The following is a 16,753-nucleotide window of genomic DNA, read 5'->3' on the forward strand; positions in this document are numbered from 1 at the left end:
TAGGACACGTAAGCCAAAATTATGACAAGAAATAGGTGACACAGAATAGGAGAATACTGCATACATAAGACTGTTAAGGCAATGTCTCAAATAAAGAGGCAGCCTACATTCTCCACTGGTAAATGTGAAGCCCACCAAACCCATTACTTCTTTACCAATTATGTACTAAATTAAATCGTATCTCTATAAAAACTTTAAATGCATCCCATGTATTAAAAGGTTTGCTGAATAGTTCTTTTTAGAATATGCCACTGAGTGTATTCCTGGAAAACTCCCTTTCTAGAACATTTCCTTGGGAAGCCCCTATGAATCTTTCAAACCAGATCAACTGCCCATCACCTGTAATGCTGGACAAAAAGTTCACTGTGCATTTACTTTGCAACACCTAAACTGGAAGACAAACCACATTAATTTGTCAGTTATGTACATGCTTGCACCTAAGGGAACCCCTGGGAGTGAGAAAAGACACTATTAGTACAGTGAACCAGAGTCACAGTCTCTGGGAACCAGCCCATGGACGTGTGAACAGTCAGTCACCTGCTGAGCTAAGAAAACAAGCAGGGCTCTCAGGATATTTGTCCAGGGCACAAATGGGTGCCATGACTAGCAGGTGGCCCTGTGGGACTATACTGTGGTGCCCACAGAGCTGCTCAGTGAGGACACTTCACTCAAAGGTGCCTGGGCCTGGAGCTTGGGCCCTGTGCTCCTTGATGGGGACTCACCAGCAGTGTCTCCTGGGGTCTGGTATATCCTCCCGAGCAGTAACCTTTGTGTGGCCTGGCAGATGCTTCCCCTGTGGGCAGTACAGAAGGGTGAGGACAAACTCCACTCCGCTCAGTCTGGGGTGTGAGCTGAGCTCCAGCACCAGGGCTGAGGGAGGGGCGGGGCAGTCCCTGGGTGGACCCACATTTGCATGGACGGCCCCTCTCCCGGCAGAGGGTGGGGAAGAAAAGGAGGCCTGGGCAGCCCAGCCCCACTGCGGGCTCAGGGGCTGCGGGCACCATGGCCTGGACTCCTCTCCTCCTCGTGCTCCTCTCTCACTGCACAGGTAGGGACAGGCCCGGGGACCCTGGACATCCCCCAATGTCACCTCCCTCTTGCTCAGGATTCTTAGAATGGTAGAGTTTCTCGAGCAAGTACCCAGTATGTGTGTGTTTGCAGGTTCCCTCTCGCAGTCTGTGGTGACCCAGCTGCCCTCCGTCTCTGCATCTCTGGGAGCAACAGCCAGACTCACCTGCACCCTCAGCAGCGGCTCTGTTGTTGAGGGCTACCATATATACTGGTACCAGCAGAAGCCAGGGAGCCCTCCCAGGTTTCTCCTGTGGTATAAATCAGACTCAGACAAGTGCCAGGGCTCCGGGGTCCCCAGCCGCTTCTCTGGCTCCAAAGACGCCTCGGCCAATGCCGGGCTCCTGACCATCTCTGGGCTGCAGACCGAGGACGAGGCCGACTATTACTGTGCAGTCTGGCACAATAATGCTTCTCACAGTGACACACCCAGATGGGGAAGTGGGACAGAAACCTCAGCCTAACAGAGCTTTGGTTCACAACAATTCAACGTTATAAAATAACTTGTCTAAATGCAAACCACACTTGGAAGCACCATTTATTTCATCATGAGGGCACTTTCAATATTCTATTCAGGTTCTCAAGTCTCAGAAAAACAAAACAAAGCAAAACAAATTACTCATTATGACACAGAAGTGCTGCCTGTTATACACGTGCAATAAAACCAGAGCCTGTGGAACTACTTTATTTCCCTTGAAATAAGAAAATGTACTTGCGGATATTTAATGACCCAGGAGCACCGTGTTCAGGGGCTATAAATTCAGATGTGAGACGCTGGGTGAAGACTCAGGCGCAGGAGGAACCCAGGAGCAGAGCTAAGCTGGGAACCTTGCTGGGGACCTGAGTCTTCAGATGTGAAGTCGAGGAGGGGTGGTTCTCCGTGGGGAAATGCAGGGCCTGAGGTGCACAAATCTCTCCGTGGGCCACAGGGTAGGGGGGAGGCTCCACAGTAGCTGGGAAAGTGTTGACCCTGCCGCAGGGGCCGTGGGTGAAGTGGGGCCATGGCTGAGATGCTCCTGCAGCTGCCACCACCCAGGCCCATGGGGACACTTGTGAGTGGGTTTACCGAGCCCAGAGGCCCAGACTATGTCCCCTCTCCTCTCAGATGCAACAGAAGGTTTCTGTCACCCCAGGGTGTGGGCGGGGCTGTGGGCCATCAGGGGCAGGACATCCCCAGGGCGTTCCTGTGTCACTGCCCCTGGGAAGCTCTTGATGAGCCTGGGTCCATGACCCCTTCTCCTGCCCAGGGAGCAGCAAACCTTGGTCCTCAGGGCTCCCAGGCAGGTCTCTGACCTTGTGACCTAAGACAGAGGTCGCTGGCCCTCAGTGGTTCAGCCCACCTCTTTGGCTCCTTGTTGGTGCTCACGACCTCCTTGCCCACCTCTGGGCTCCAGCTTGATCAGGAGACTGATTACTACTGTCACATGACTCACTACAACCTAATGCCACCGAGGACTCCCATTACATGGGGAAGTCAGGTCAACATCTGCCCCGCTCTCTCTGGTGACCCTTCGCTGCCCTGCCCCTGGCTGTGACAAGCACCAGCTCAGGTTTTAGCTTCTGCTGTCAGTTGTGCTGTCAACCAGGGGCCCTCATGTCTCACCTGGGTCTGTCAAAGTGGGGTCAACAAAAGGTCCTCTTTCCTTACTGGTCTTCCTAATGCAAAGAGAATCAACATGTAACCCATTTCAAAAATACTCCTCCGAGATGCCTGTTAGAATGACAAGGAAATAGAATTCTAGCATCTGTGACCCGGTTTCCCGGGATTGTCTGCTCCCAGGAAAGCACCCAGAGACCACAGGGTGACGGGACGCACTGTTCGTGCTGCACAGGAGAAACTGACTTCCCCGTGTAATAGGGGTCCTCGGTGGCATTAGGTTGTATTGAGTCATGTGACAGTGGTAATCCGACTCCTGATCAAGCTGGAGCCCAGAGGTGGGTATTGAAATTGGATTTAGATAGATTGAAACTTTTTATTTCAAAACATGTTATTTTTATCAATATCTCTGAACTACGTTCTTCTACAATATAGAAATGCAGTTTATTTTCAATGCACATGATATTAATATTAAATGTAAAATTACAAAGTAGTGGAAACTCAGCTTTTTTGTGTACTATATTGTCTAATAGATAAGAAATGAGTTCTGTTTAGTCTCATATTTGTAATTTCATATTTTAAGTCATTGATCCGTGTACTTTCAGGTATTCTGAAAAACACAAATCCAGACTCAGGTGCCTTTGTTGGTGAGTTGCATCAAATATTTAAGTAGGAATTAATAAACATTTTGCACCAATGTTTAAAAAGAAAATAGAGGAGGAAGAAACGGTTTTTCGCATAATTCATGAGGCCAAGCTTTCCCTGTTTCTATAACCAGACAAAAGAGTTAAGAAGAAAGACCCATGGTCCCATCCGTGATTGTGGCAGCTCAGTGGAGACCTGAAGTTCAACCCCATTTTGCAGCAATGATTATAAATGATGTGGTACAAGAGCTAATCTGCACAGTGCGCCCCCTGATGGTGACTGTGGGGACCAGTGAGAAGTGAACCTTGATCCGACCCTTCATTAAGGGCACTAGAGAAGTGGGAGGCAGGGGAGCTGGGACTGGGTTGCCTTCCACCCGCTCTGGTGTGGAGGGCAACCCAGTGGGAAGGGCCCAGTGGGAAGCTGAGCACCTGCGCCCTCTGCAGCCCAGGAACTCACTCAGCCAGCAAGGGGCTTGCCTCACACCCCACTTGATGTGAACGAGCTGGTGACAGTCACTGTTTCCTTGTGTCCAGAAAGGTAGCAACTGGCGTGGAGTCAGGGCTCCACCTTTGCTGGGGCCAGAGGCAACTCGACATGCACCCCGTGACCTGGAGCAGTTCAACTCAAGAGGCACCTGATTAAAAAGAGAGGAGATGGGACCCAGAGGATCCTGAGGTATTTTCCAAAATGTTCAGAATCCAAGAAGAAACACCTGGTGTCACACAAAGAATCAGAGAAAAAAAGAATCTACTGGCAGTAACACAGATATGACACAGGGGACATTATATGACAGATATTTATAGGCAGCAATGATTATATCCATTTGTTAAGAAACTCCAAGTGTTTTTGGCACACATGGAAAATGAGACTCAGAATTGAAACAGAAGCCATGAAAACAAAACAAATGAAAATTGTAAAACCAAAAAATACAATTGAAAAGATAAATTGTCTACAGGGATTCAATATTAGGTAACATTTAACTTATTTATTAATTTGTTTATTTATTTACTTACTCATTCGCTCACTTACTTACTTATTTATTATTATTTATTTAAACACAAAAAACGCCAAGCATTCCTTTTGAAGTTGCCTCCAACATGAATATTCTAGAGGACGTCACCAGGGGGCGCTGTGGACCTCCTCAGAGCTTCAGGGCCTGAAACGAACAGAAATGGTTCTAATTGAATAGGCCCTGACCCATGCTCACTGGCCTGAGATAGAGATGACAGCTGGTGCTTCCTCCGAAGGGACAGACTCAGAGCTTACAGCCTCCTCCTGAGAGCAAAGCTTCAAACTGGACTGAGGGTCCAGGTAGATGGTGCTGTGGGCTCATATTTGTATAATACCCCAGCAAACACCCTTCACCCAGGGAGCAGAGGTGGAGATAAAGGGACACACAGAGGCCAGCAACAGCCTAAGGCCTGGGGATCTTGGAAAGTCTCCGCCATGACTTGGGTGCCTCTCTTCCTCCTGCCCCCACTCCTCACCCTCTGCCCCGGTCCATGGACACTCCAGAGAGCAGCCTTTGGAGGGATCCCTCTGCCTTTATTCTTCCTTCCTGACATGTGTCCATGTTTTTATCTCAGAGTCCAATTCTCAGGCTGAGGTGACTCAGGAGCCTTCACTGACTGTGTCTTCACAAGGGACAGTCACTCTCACCCATGGATCCAGCACTTTAGTTGTCACCAAAGGTCACTATCAACCGTGGCCCCAGCAGAAGGCTGCACAGGCCCTCAGGACACTGATTGACAACAGAAGCAATAAACACTCCTGGACCTCTGGTTCTCAGGATCCATTCTTGGAGGCAAAGCTGCCCACCTCTCTCAGGGGCCCAGCCTGAGGATGGTGCTGAGGACAATGGCTGGCTGGTGTACAGTGGGGATCAGTACTGTTAGAGACCCAGATGGGAACCTGGACGAAACCCTCTGCTTCACAGGGTGTGTGGGCACCTATATGATCCCAGGTATGGGGATCACTTAACCAGACACCTGAGCTTCACCTCAGTGTAAATGCTAGCGACTCGCCCAGAGAAGAAGAAGAGGTTCTGAGTTAAATCTCAATACCATCTGAGTCCTAAAGTGGAGGAAATTGGTGAATAAATAGGAAGAAATTCATTTAGAAATAGTAGAATACAATTACGTTGTAGTCCAGGAGGAACAGTAACTGCTGAATTAGAAATAAGGATGGAAGTCAAACTCATTTCCTCCTAAGGAAAGAAACTCTCTCTTCAATATTTGTCAACTTTATTTGATCATGAATCATGCTAATTGAGTGAAATTGTGTATATTGTATTTAAAATTTTTTTTTAAATACTAATTTTGGGAAGAATTCTTCTTCCCAAATATGGCTGTTAAATTGCATACTAAAGGATGTGTGTTAAAAAACCATAGCACGTATTACTTCAGAGTGTGGTGATATAGAAAAATATTTCCTGAACTAAGATGAGGCCATATTACTGTAGGTGGTCCAATGACCTAACATGACTGGTGTCCATGACAGAAGACGGCCATGTGGAGACAGGGAGACACAAGGAGGTCACAAGATAAAGGTGGAGGCTGAGGTTGGAGTCATGCAGCTAGGAGCCAGGGACCCCAGGCATTTCAGGGAAACCTCCGTTACCAATGGAGGGGCAACAAAGGCTCCCCTGCAGGTGCGAGCGGGCGCATGGCCCCGCCATTCACACTGTGCACCCGCAGCCTCCAGAGCTGCTGGTGGGATGGACGTTGGCTTTGCCTGCAATTGATAGAAGCATAGTCTGAGGCCGGACTTCGCTCCTGATCCCACGCCAGCCCTCAGGTTTACTTTCTGTGTGCCCAGGCCCGGCCCCGCCCCGCTGGCTCCCGCGCACGCGCACTTCCCATCGACCTCGCACGGTCAGTCTCTGCCTTCGAAAGCTCCAGGTTCTCAGGCCAAGTCCAGGGGAGACGAGCTCAGGGCCCCAGGGCAGGGTGAAGATTCTGAACTGCATGGAGACCATGGCAGGGCCCTGGGGAGCAGACAGGGCAGAAAGCCTTCCCCAGGCACCTGTTTTGTTTTGTTTTGTTTTGTTTTTTTAATTGGAGACGCCGCCTCCCAACGACCACACTTCCCCTGCCCTCTGCCGGCTTTAACGGGTGCTGAGGCCCAGTGCAGGTCACTAGGGGAGTTGGAGTGTTGTCCCCATCGATCATCTCCTCACCCATTTCCCGAGGGCAGCTCTGCAATGACAGTGATAGGCAGCTGGTCCAGAGGTGTGGGAGCCCCCTAGGCCGTCCATGGGGCTCCTTCTACCGATTTAACTCTCTGCTCCCACATCAGGCCAGGCCCTGTGTCTCCCTTGAATTTGACCCCAGGGACAGGAGATTCACCTCCAGGGCTCAGGATAAACCATGGTCACGGGTGCTTCACACTCCATGTCCTGCCAGCGAACCTTGAACTGGGGTGTGGACGTGACCACCTCGCCAGGCTCTGGTCCCCCTCAGTCTGCTTTGCTGGCGGTGGGTGTGGGCCCGGCCACGTGAACCCCTCACCCTCCACACTGAAAGAGGGAGGGGACATAGGGCTGCCCAGGTGAAATCAGGATGGTGGCCTAGCCGGACCTGGGCCGCCCTAGGCCTCTCTGGGTTACCCTTGGGTCCCTCTGGGAAAGAGTCGGAGGCGTCTGGGGTGAGGGCTGACCCGACACCTGTAAGTCCAAGGTCGCTGTCATTGCGTGATTTCCTGAGACGAGTGCCTCACACACTGTGAACAAAACAAGGTAACACGTTATCTCTGGAGTGTCTCCAACTAAATGAACTGAATAGAAACTTCTCTCGAATGTGGCTGCCTGGACACCAGGGTCCAAGTTCTGTTTTGCTCCATCACCAGGAAGAGAGGTCCCTGCCTGGGTCCCCTACATGGGCTTCGTCCTCCAACTAGAGCTCCCCAAGGGCCCCTCTGCCTGCTGACTGCTCACCGCGCACCCCTCCCCATACCCAGCATCCCCCCGACTGTCCACAGGCCCACCCCTGCCCCGGGGTCGCCAAGCTGACATCATCCCCATCCTCCTCACCAGCAACAGGGCCCTAAACAAGTTGTCCTTCTCAAGGCTCCCTAGCCTCCCAGTCTGACCACTGGGGCTTTCTAGCACCTACTTCCTAGGGTGTCCTCATGTGTGTGGGGCTATAGACACCTGTTGTACCTGTCCTGCCTTCCCTCTAGGACCTGCTTTATCTCCTTCCCTACAGCACGTGCTCTTCTTTCCACATAGTTTTGCTTTCCTGTTATTTTCCACCTGCCTCTCCAGGCGGGGAGCCTCTGGGGGCAGGGATGTCAGCCCCACCTCCAGTCCTAGCAGGGCCTCCATCCAGGGTGGGTATTTTAAGAAAGTAGCCCAAGAGTGAGAGAGTCTCGAAACCACTCCTGCATCTGAGCATCTTGCTTTGTGGACATGGAGGCTCAAAATAAATGTGCATGTTGCTTGGAAGCTGAGAATGACTCTGCTTGTCCCTCCCCTGCTCCAGGTTTCTCCATTATTGAGCACAGCGGCAGAGCCTGCCCCTGGTGGTCGGCCCCAGCACTGCAGCCCCAGCCAGGAAATCAGGAAACACACACCTACTTCATGGATTTCACCCTGCAGACCCCTGAATATTTCCTTTAGCATTGAAAGGGGAGCACTGTTGAAAGCTTGCCAGAACTCCCAAAGTTGTCCCACTGAGTCAAGAGACTTGTGTTCTTGCAAGAATCTGTGTTTTTAGAAGCTCCCAGGGGGGACTTTTATCAATATTAAGGTTGAGTAGAATCTATACCTGTATCATTATGACATTATTCCCAAGAGTTTCTGTTACATATTCAATCAAGTTAACATTCCAGGACACAGTCTCTCCCAAATTGCCACTCACAAATCCAGGAAACTCAGACACAGATTTTCAATCTCAGGTCATTACTGAAGACTGTGATGTGACTTCAAACTACAGCCAGAAGGCGGAAGGAAGTACCATTAACATATGTGTTCTGAGGATACATTTTGAACCTCACAGGAATATTTAGGTTTTTAAGAGCTTTCTCGATAATTTTGATTTATTACGTATTTACAAGGTATTCTAGTCTTCTCTCAATTTCTAAATTTCACCTAAAAGTGCAATCATATGGCATTTGTCATCCTCTGTCAGATTTATGTCACTTAGCTCATTTCCATAAAAGTCTATCTATTTTTAGAAGTGGATAATATTCATATATATGTATTCATCGATTGATGAACATTTAAGTTCTTTCCGTATCTTGGCTGTTACAAATACTACTGCCACGGACATGGGTGTTCATGGACCTGTTTGACTTAGGGTTTTCCTCTGAGTCAGATTAATACCCACAATGGGAATGGTTGCATCACATATTAGGTTGATCTTTAGGAATGAGTACATGGATGGGTGACTAGAAACAGTGTTCTCATGAGAAGCACAAAGCAGCTGGGCCTCCAGTGCACTGGGTCCTGGGGATCTGTAGACCTACGACCAGCAAGTGGCGCTGTAAGACTGTCCTGAGTCACCTGCACAGCTGCTCACTGAGGACCATTCACTCAATGGAGCCTGGGTCTGAGGCCCTGCTAGTGCTTCCTGATGAGGATCAGCAGCTGTTCCCACTCTGAGCTTGTAGAGTCCCCTGAGCCCACCTGTGAAGGGTCCAGTGGGTGCTTCCCCCCAGGGCTCTCTCAAGGGGTGAGGCAGAACCCCACCTTCTTCATTCAGGACTGTGAGCTGAGCTCCAGCACCAGGGCTCAGGGAGGGGCTGGGCAACCCCTGGATGGACCCACATTTGCATGGACGGCCCCTCCCCCGGCAGAGGGTGGGGAAGAAAAGGAGGCCTGGGCAGCCCAGCCCCACTGCGGGCTCAGGGGCTGCGGGCACCATGGCCTGGACTCCTCTCCTCCTCGTGCTCCTCTCTCACTGCACAGGTAGGGACAGGCCCGGGGACCCTGGGCATCCCCCAATGTCACCTCCCTCTTGCTCAGGATTCTTAGAATGGTAGAGTTTTTTGAGCAAGTACCCAGTATGTCTGTGTTTGCAGGTTCCCTCTCGCAGCCTGTGCTGACCCAGCCGCCCTCCCTCTCTGCATCTCCCGGAGCAACAGCCAGACTCACCTGCACCTTCAGCAGTGACATCAATGTTGGTGGCTACTATATTGGCTGGTTCCAGCAGAAGCCAGGGAACCCTCCCCGGTATCTGCTGGAATTTAAATCAGACTCAAACAAGCACCAGGGCTCCGGGGTCCCCAGCCGCTTCTCCGGGTCCAAAGACACCTCGGCCAATGCAGGGCTCCTGACCATCTCTGGGCTGCAGACCGAGGACGAGGCCGACTATTACTGTGCAGTCTGGCACAATAATGCTTCTCACAGTGACACACCCAGATGGGGAAGTGGGACAGAAACCTCAGCCTAACAGAGCTTTGGTTCACAACAATTCAACGTTATAAAATAACTTGTCTAAATGCAAACCACACTTGGAAGCACCATTTATTTCATCATGAGAGCACTTTCAATATTCTATTCAGGTTCTCAAGTCTCAGAAAAACAAAACAAAGCAAAACAAATTACTCATTATGACACAGAAGTGCTGCCTGTTATACACGTGCAATAAAACCAGAGCCTGTGGAACTACTTTATTTCCCTTGAAATAAGAAAATGTACTTGCGGATATTTAATGACCCAGGAGCACCGTGTTCAGGGGCTATAAATTCAGATGTGAGACGCTGGGTGAAGACTCAGGCGCAGGAGGAACCCAGGAGCAGAGCTAAGCTGGGAACCTTGCTGGGGACCTGAGTCTTCAGATGTGAAGTCGAGGAGGGGTGGTTCTCCGTGGGGAAATGCAGGGCCTGAGGTGCACAAATCTCTCCGTGGGCCACAGGGTGGTGGGGGAGGCTCCACAGTAGCTGGGAAAGTGTTGACCCTGCCGCAGGGGCCGTGGGTGAAGTGGGGCCGTGGCTGAGATGCTCCTGCAGCTGCCACCACCCAGGCCCATGGGGACACTTGTGAGTGGGTTTACGGAGCCCAGAGGCCCAGACTATGTCCCCTCTCCTCTCAGATGCAACAGAAGGTTTCCGTCACCCCAGGGTGTGGGCGGGGCTGTGGGCCATCAGGGGCAGGACATCCCCAGGGCGTTCCTGTGTCACTGCCCCTGGGAAGCTCTTGATGAGCCTGGGTCCATGACCCCTTCTCCTGCCCAGGGAGCAGCAAACCTTGGTCCTCAGGGCTCCCAGGCAGGTCTCTGACCTTGTGACCCTAGACAGAGGTCGCTGGCCCTCAGTGGTTCAGCCCACCTCTTTGGCTCCTTGTTGGTGCTCACGACCTCCTTGCCCACCTCTGGGCTCCAGCTTGATCAGGAGACTGATTACTACTGTCACATGACTCACTACAACCTAATGCCACCGAGGACTCCCATTACATGGGGAAGTCAGGTCAACATCTGCCCCGCTCTCTCTGGTGACCCTTCGCTGCCCTGCCCCTGGCTGTGACAAGCACCAGCTCAGGTTTTAGCTTCTGCTGTCAGTTGTGCTGTCAACCAGGGGCCCTCATGTCTCACCTGGGTCTGTCAAAGTGGGGTCAACAAAAGGTCCTCTTTCCTTACTGGTCTTCCTAATGCAAAGAGAATCACCATGTAACCCATTTCAAAAATACTCCTCCGAGATGCCTGTTAGAATGACAAGGAAATAGAATTCTAGCATCTGTGACCTGGTTTCCCGGGATTGTCTGCTCCCAGGAAAGCACCCAGAGACCACAGGGTGACGGGACACACTGTTCGTGCTGCACAGGAGAAACTGACTTCCCCGTGTAATAGGGGTCCTCGGTGGCATTAGGTTGTATTGAGTCATGTGACAGTGGTAATCCGACTCCTGATCAAGCTGGAGCCCAGAGGTGGGTATTGAAATTGGATTTAGATAGATTGAAACTTTTTATTTCAAAACATGTTATTTTTATCAATATCTCTGAACTACGTTCTTCTACAATATAGAAATGCAGTTTATTTTCAATGCACATGATATTAATATTAAATGTAAAATTACAAAGTAGTGGAAACTCAGCCTTTTTGTGTACTATATTGTCTAATAGATAAGAAATGAGTTCTGTTTAGTCTCATATTTGTAATTTCATATTTTAAGTCATTGATCCGTGTACTTTCAGGTATTCTGAAAAACACAAATCCAGACTCAGGTGCCTTTGTTGGTGAGTTGCATCAAATAGTTGCAGGTTCCCTCTCGCAGCCTGTGCTGACCCAGCCGCCCTCCCTCTCTGCATCTTCCGGAGCAACAGCCAGACTCACCTGCACCCTCAGCAGCGGCTCTGTTGTTGAGGGCTACCATATATACTGGTACCAGCAGAAGCCAGGGAGCCTTCCCCGGTTTCTCCTGAGATTTAAATCAGACTCAGACAAGTACCAGGGCTCCGGGGTCCCCAGCCGCTTCTCTGGCTCCAAAGACGCCTCGGCCAATGCAGGGCTCCTGACCATCTCTGGGCTGGAGCCTGAGGACGAGGCCGATTATTACTGTGCTACATGGCATGGGAGTGGGAGCAACTACCGTTACTCACAGTGGTTCAGATGACGAGGAAGTGAGACAAAATCCCCTGAGCCCACAGACCTTGTCTCTGAGTTTCTTTCATGGAGAAATCTGTGCAGCTGCCTGCAGGGCGGACTCCTCCCTGGGCCGTGTTCCTCAACAGGAAGGAGTGCCTCAGTCAGGGCGCACAGGGCGTTCCAGGATCCCACATCAGCGAGGTGATGGAGCCCCACTGCCCATGCCCACAGGGTAGGAGTAAGGCAACCAATGAACACTGTGTCTGCAGCTGCAAACGGTGAGCAAGCCAGTCATGTTTGCCCTGGCTGGTGTGGCCACATTGGTTGGAGTGCTGTCCAGTAACCCTAAGGATCTCAGGGCCATTCCTGGTCTGGGTCACGTGTAGGTTGTGGGTTCAGTCCCTGGTCAGGGCATGTGCCACAGGCAACCAATCGGTTTTTCTGTCCCCATTGATGTTTCTCTCTGTCTCACTCCCTGTCTCCTTCCTTCCGCTTGTTCTAAAACAAGAAGCATGTCTTTGGGTGAGGATTTAAAGAAAAAAGGATGAAAAGACAGTCATTTTCACCTGCAAATCTTATGCCTTAGAATGTCAATATTGTGTTGCTAATGATGCGCCCACAGTGACAGCCAATACTCAGCCTGGTCACAGACACAGTTTCCTCTCTCCCTGGAGCAGCCGACACACGTAAAGGAACCCAGGTCCTGCAGCTGCTCACTGACCTGGCCCCGCACACCGTCCCTCCTCCCCTCTCCTCCGCTGCTGCTCCCTCACCCCTCCTCTTTCCCTCTGTCTCTTCAGGACTTAACTCCATGTCCATGTGAGTTTAAAAAAAAAAAAGGAAGGAAGGACAACCTGTTTCTGTAGTTTTCATTCTCCAGGGCTCTGTCTCTAGGGAGGATGGTTAACATTATTAGACCTGCCTAAATTCACTTCTTAATTTTCTAGTACTGCATCTCCCAATTTCGTCTCCATCCTTCACCACATACAGCCATTCTCTGTAATATGATAATATAAGTATTGCTCTTTTTCTTTAAAAAAGGTGCCCATCCACTTCTGAGTCCTGGCACATAGAAGCCGTGGGAGAATGTATCACTCATCCTTCAGAAACACTGAGTCCCTGCACCAAGTCAGTCTTGATGTCATAGAAACAGGAAGGTTTGGCTGCATATTTCCCAAGATGCGAACATTTCTCCCTCCTCTTGAGAATGTGTTTCTGAAGAACATCAGACTAACTCAGCCACACACAATTTTGTGACATTAGTGAAGTCCCATGATGTGTTATTTATATAAAATAAAAGTTACCACTCTGTCTGGGTCACCCCCACAGGGAGGCACCTGGGGCCACAGGGCACTGTGGGGCCTGGCAGAGGTGTCAGGGCAGGAAGAAGGGGCTGTGTGCTCACCCCTGTCCCACGTTCCCTGAGACCTGACGCCCCCACGGCTGAGGACGCTGTGCCTGCGGGAGGACCGTGCACAGATGTCCCGCCCCCACAGGACCAGCACTTCCGATGAAGGGAAGTTCTGCCCAGAGCTAATCTGCACCAAGTGCATCCTTTCAGCCTCAAATTCATCCCGGTCCCAGGGAAGTGGCCTTTCACACCCTGGTCTTCTTTAGCGCCAGGATCCAGGCCTTGAAGGCTCTGACAGAGAACCAGCCTCAAGGGTGGGTTTGCCTGGAGAACCACCCTCAGGGATGGAGAGGATGTCAGACGGCAGAGGCCTCGCGCCTGGACCCTGAGGCAAAGGCTCCCTGAGGGTGTGCTGGACATGCAGTCTTTTCCAAACACACACCCCTCTCCTCTCTGAGTGCAGATTGTTCTGGACTCTGCAGTTTTCAGGGCTCTCCGTTGTTCCAGGTGTCAAGCTTACCCAGCATCCTCAGGGTGAGAACCTCCAGGAGGCATCATCTGCACCACCAGGAAACAGCAGTGACATGAGTGTAACGGGGGTCCTGTTATCAGGGCAGCTGGGAAAGGCCCTGCACCCTGGCCCATTGCTGCCTGCTTGCTGTCTGTCTATGAGCTGTGTTTTGTTGCCCAGCTTTACCCAGAGCGTCCTGACTGACACGGAGCAGAAGTTCTGAGACCAGGCACCTTACAAACCAGAAATCAGTGAGAGAACATTTCCTCACGTGCTTGGACAACGGACATTTCCACGGGTCGTGCAAGGCCCCTGGTTTCTCCATTGCAGTCGTCTAGCAGGACTGATTCAGAGAGGGGTGAGTGGCAGCCAGACAGGTGAGAAAACGCTCCGCTGCTCCTGGACTTTGCCCAAGATGCCCACGTGGATGCCTGAGACCTGCACCTGTCACCCCGGTGCCCCTGATGGCCTTGTCCTGGTCCCTCACCACATTGCTTTTGGCTCTGCCCATTTCATCCTATTTTCTAGGGACCTCATCTTGCTCATATCTGTGTCCTAGGCAGCTTGAGGCCACCTCATCCGAGGGTCCCCTGTCCCCAGTACAGATAACCAGAGATTGAAGCGGGGTCCCCACAGGGAGACCCCACGAGGAGGCCTGAGCTTCCCCACGGCCTGTCATCCTCACCCACCTCGCCCATTCCACAGGCCACTGTGGGGGGACAGGTGGTGCAGAACCTGTCAAACATGTCCCGGATAGTAGAAACCAATTACTGTATAGTCCAGGAAGATCTGTAGCCTCTGCATCAGAACTAAGGGCTGAAGTCTGACACATTCCCCGACACTTGGAAATGACAAAGGAGGGTCATTTCCAATGATGCCTTTGTCCTCTAAGAGTAATTAAGAAACACCCTCTTTTTGTATATTAGTAAAGTTTGCTTTATTGAAATATATTTCCACAATGCAATTTTATGTACTACATTTAAAATATTTTTACAATGTAAGGTTTTGGGGAGGGTTATTTTTCCCTAATGCTGGCTGTTACATTGTGTAATCAAAGATGTTTGAGATCTGAACACCCAGCACTTCAGAGTGTGTTTTTATTCAAAAATATTATCTTTGCAGATATAAGTGGTTACATCTGCAATTAGGCCATGTTGGGGTAGGGTGGCCTCCTAATCTAATATCACTAGGTTCCACATAAGACGACGGCCACATGGAGACAGGGACTCACAAGGAGGTCTCCGTATGAAGGTGGGGGCAGAGATCGGAGTCATGTAGCTGCAGGCCAAGGAATCCCAGACATTTCAGGAGAACTTCCTTTAGCTGTGGAGGGTCAAGGAAGGATCCCCTGCAGGTATCAGTGGGACAAGCCCCGCCACTCATACTGTGGACTTCTCTCCTCCAGGAGCATGATCCACCCAGTCTGTGGTACCGGATATGGCATCTCCAGGAAACTAATACATCAAACTATTGACATAACCATATTCCCCAGTCTCCACATGTTTTCATAATTCCTTTCTTAGTTTTTCCAGTCATTGTCATATCTGAGCTTATATTCCTACTTTTTTTCAAATTACTATATTTATTTATGATTAATATAAAGTTTCCCCTTCTTGAAAATATGCAAACATATAATGATTGTTCGTAATTATTTTGATTGCAGGAACTAATACAAATTATGGCTATTATATTGTTCCCAATGTTGGCCAGTGTCATTATGCAGAGTTCATTGTGTTATTATCAACATACTTCTGGTCACTTCTTTGTGTCCTGTGAGTAAGGGGGAGATGCCAGCCGTTCTCAGTGGGAAGCCTGGGGGACATCTGTCCGGAGGTGAGGTGCTCACCAGGGGGGAACAGGAAGTGAGTTTGCTGGACACAGTCACGGGAAGAGGAGAGACTGAGCAGGGCAAACCCTTCTCAACAGAAGCCCAGCAGGGCCTTCGCATCTGTGTGAGGCCAGAGCGCCTCCAACTTTAATCTGCACAGGCACCTGCTGGGGGTCTTGCGGAATGTGGGTTCTGCTTCAGTGGGTCTGGAGTGGGGATAAGTCTCCCTTTCCCTAAAACCTTTACATACACGTTTAAATATCACTAAAATATTCAGATTGTCATAAAATAAGAAGGGGAAAATCTATGTAGTCAGAAACGGAGGAGAAATCTTGACAAAGACAATCAAGTCATTTGATTAAAGAAGAAACCCAAATTCTATCATAAAGCCACCTAAGCAGACAGCTGTAAACATGGTAGAGACTCCACATGACCTTAAAAACATGAGCAAATGCAAAAGGACACTCACCACAGACCTCACCTTGACGTGCACGGCGTGTTCCGTGTGCAGATCTAGCGCGGGTCACGGAGGAGGCGGGAAGCGTGCAGCCGTGAGCAGCCTGGGCGGTGACTCTGTGGCTGAGCTGTCCCTGTTCTCAGCTGGCGTGGGATCTACGCCACGTACAGCCTGAGCAGGAGGCACCATCCCCTGGAGTTCCCCTCGCACAGTGGGGTGAGGTCTTGCTGGTTCTAGCTGAAGGGGCTATTCATCAACAGTGACAAAACCAGTCATGATGCCTGTTAACAGGTGTGTACACAAAGGCCTTGTCTCTAGTGTTGACTTTAAAAAGAATAATTCAGAATCCATTTGGAAGATCCCTTAAATCTAATAAGAATTAGCTCTCTGAATATTTTACAGATTACCAGAGAAGCAAATTTTTTTTCATTTTCATAGGGTGTCCAATTCATGAACATTCACAAAGGAACACCTAGTATCAATACAGACCTGAACTCTAAAATCTCTAGTGGCTGCATATCATGAGCTATAAATCAACTTGGTGTTTTTTATATTGTAAGTCTCTGTATGTGGTATGATTACACTATGTTTATTTTTCACTACAGTCATTAGCAAATAATATAAAGATTACATACAGTTCAAAATTAAAATGTTGTATATTTAACAGCTTTTAGCAATAGATATATTTGTATTAGAAAAATAGAAAGGAATTTAGATTCAGAGGAATATAAATAGATTCTATAAAACCACAAATACTGTTTTACTTGAGAA

At 49.9% G+C, this 16,753-nt stretch overlaps 2 gene segments (V, D, J or C); both read left to right on the plus strand.

Moving 5' to 3' along the window:
* Positions 1-988: 988 nt before the first annotated feature.
* Positions 989-1,532, plus strand: LOC129087235 (immunoglobulin lambda variable 5-45-like). The segment is given in 2 exon segments: positions 989-1,048; positions 1,162-1,532. Coding segments are annotated over 2 exon segments (417 nt in total).
* Positions 1,533-9,159: 7,627 nt separating this feature from the next.
* On the plus strand, positions 9,160-9,705 carry LOC129087236 (immunoglobulin lambda variable 5-39-like). The segment is given in 2 exon segments: positions 9,160-9,221; positions 9,335-9,705. Coding segments are annotated over 2 exon segments (417 nt in total).
* The last annotated feature ends 7,048 nt before the right edge of the window (positions 9,706-16,753 follow it).

The sequence above is a fragment of the Pteronotus mesoamericanus genome, unplaced genomic scaffold (assembly GCF_021234165.1).
Source record: "Pteronotus mesoamericanus isolate MK-2021 breed Mesoamerican mustached bat unplaced genomic scaffold, CSHL_Meso_final scaffold_507, whole genome shotgun sequence".
NCBI classification, from domain to species: domain Eukaryota; kingdom Metazoa; phylum Chordata; class Mammalia; order Chiroptera; family Mormoopidae; genus Pteronotus; species Pteronotus mesoamericanus.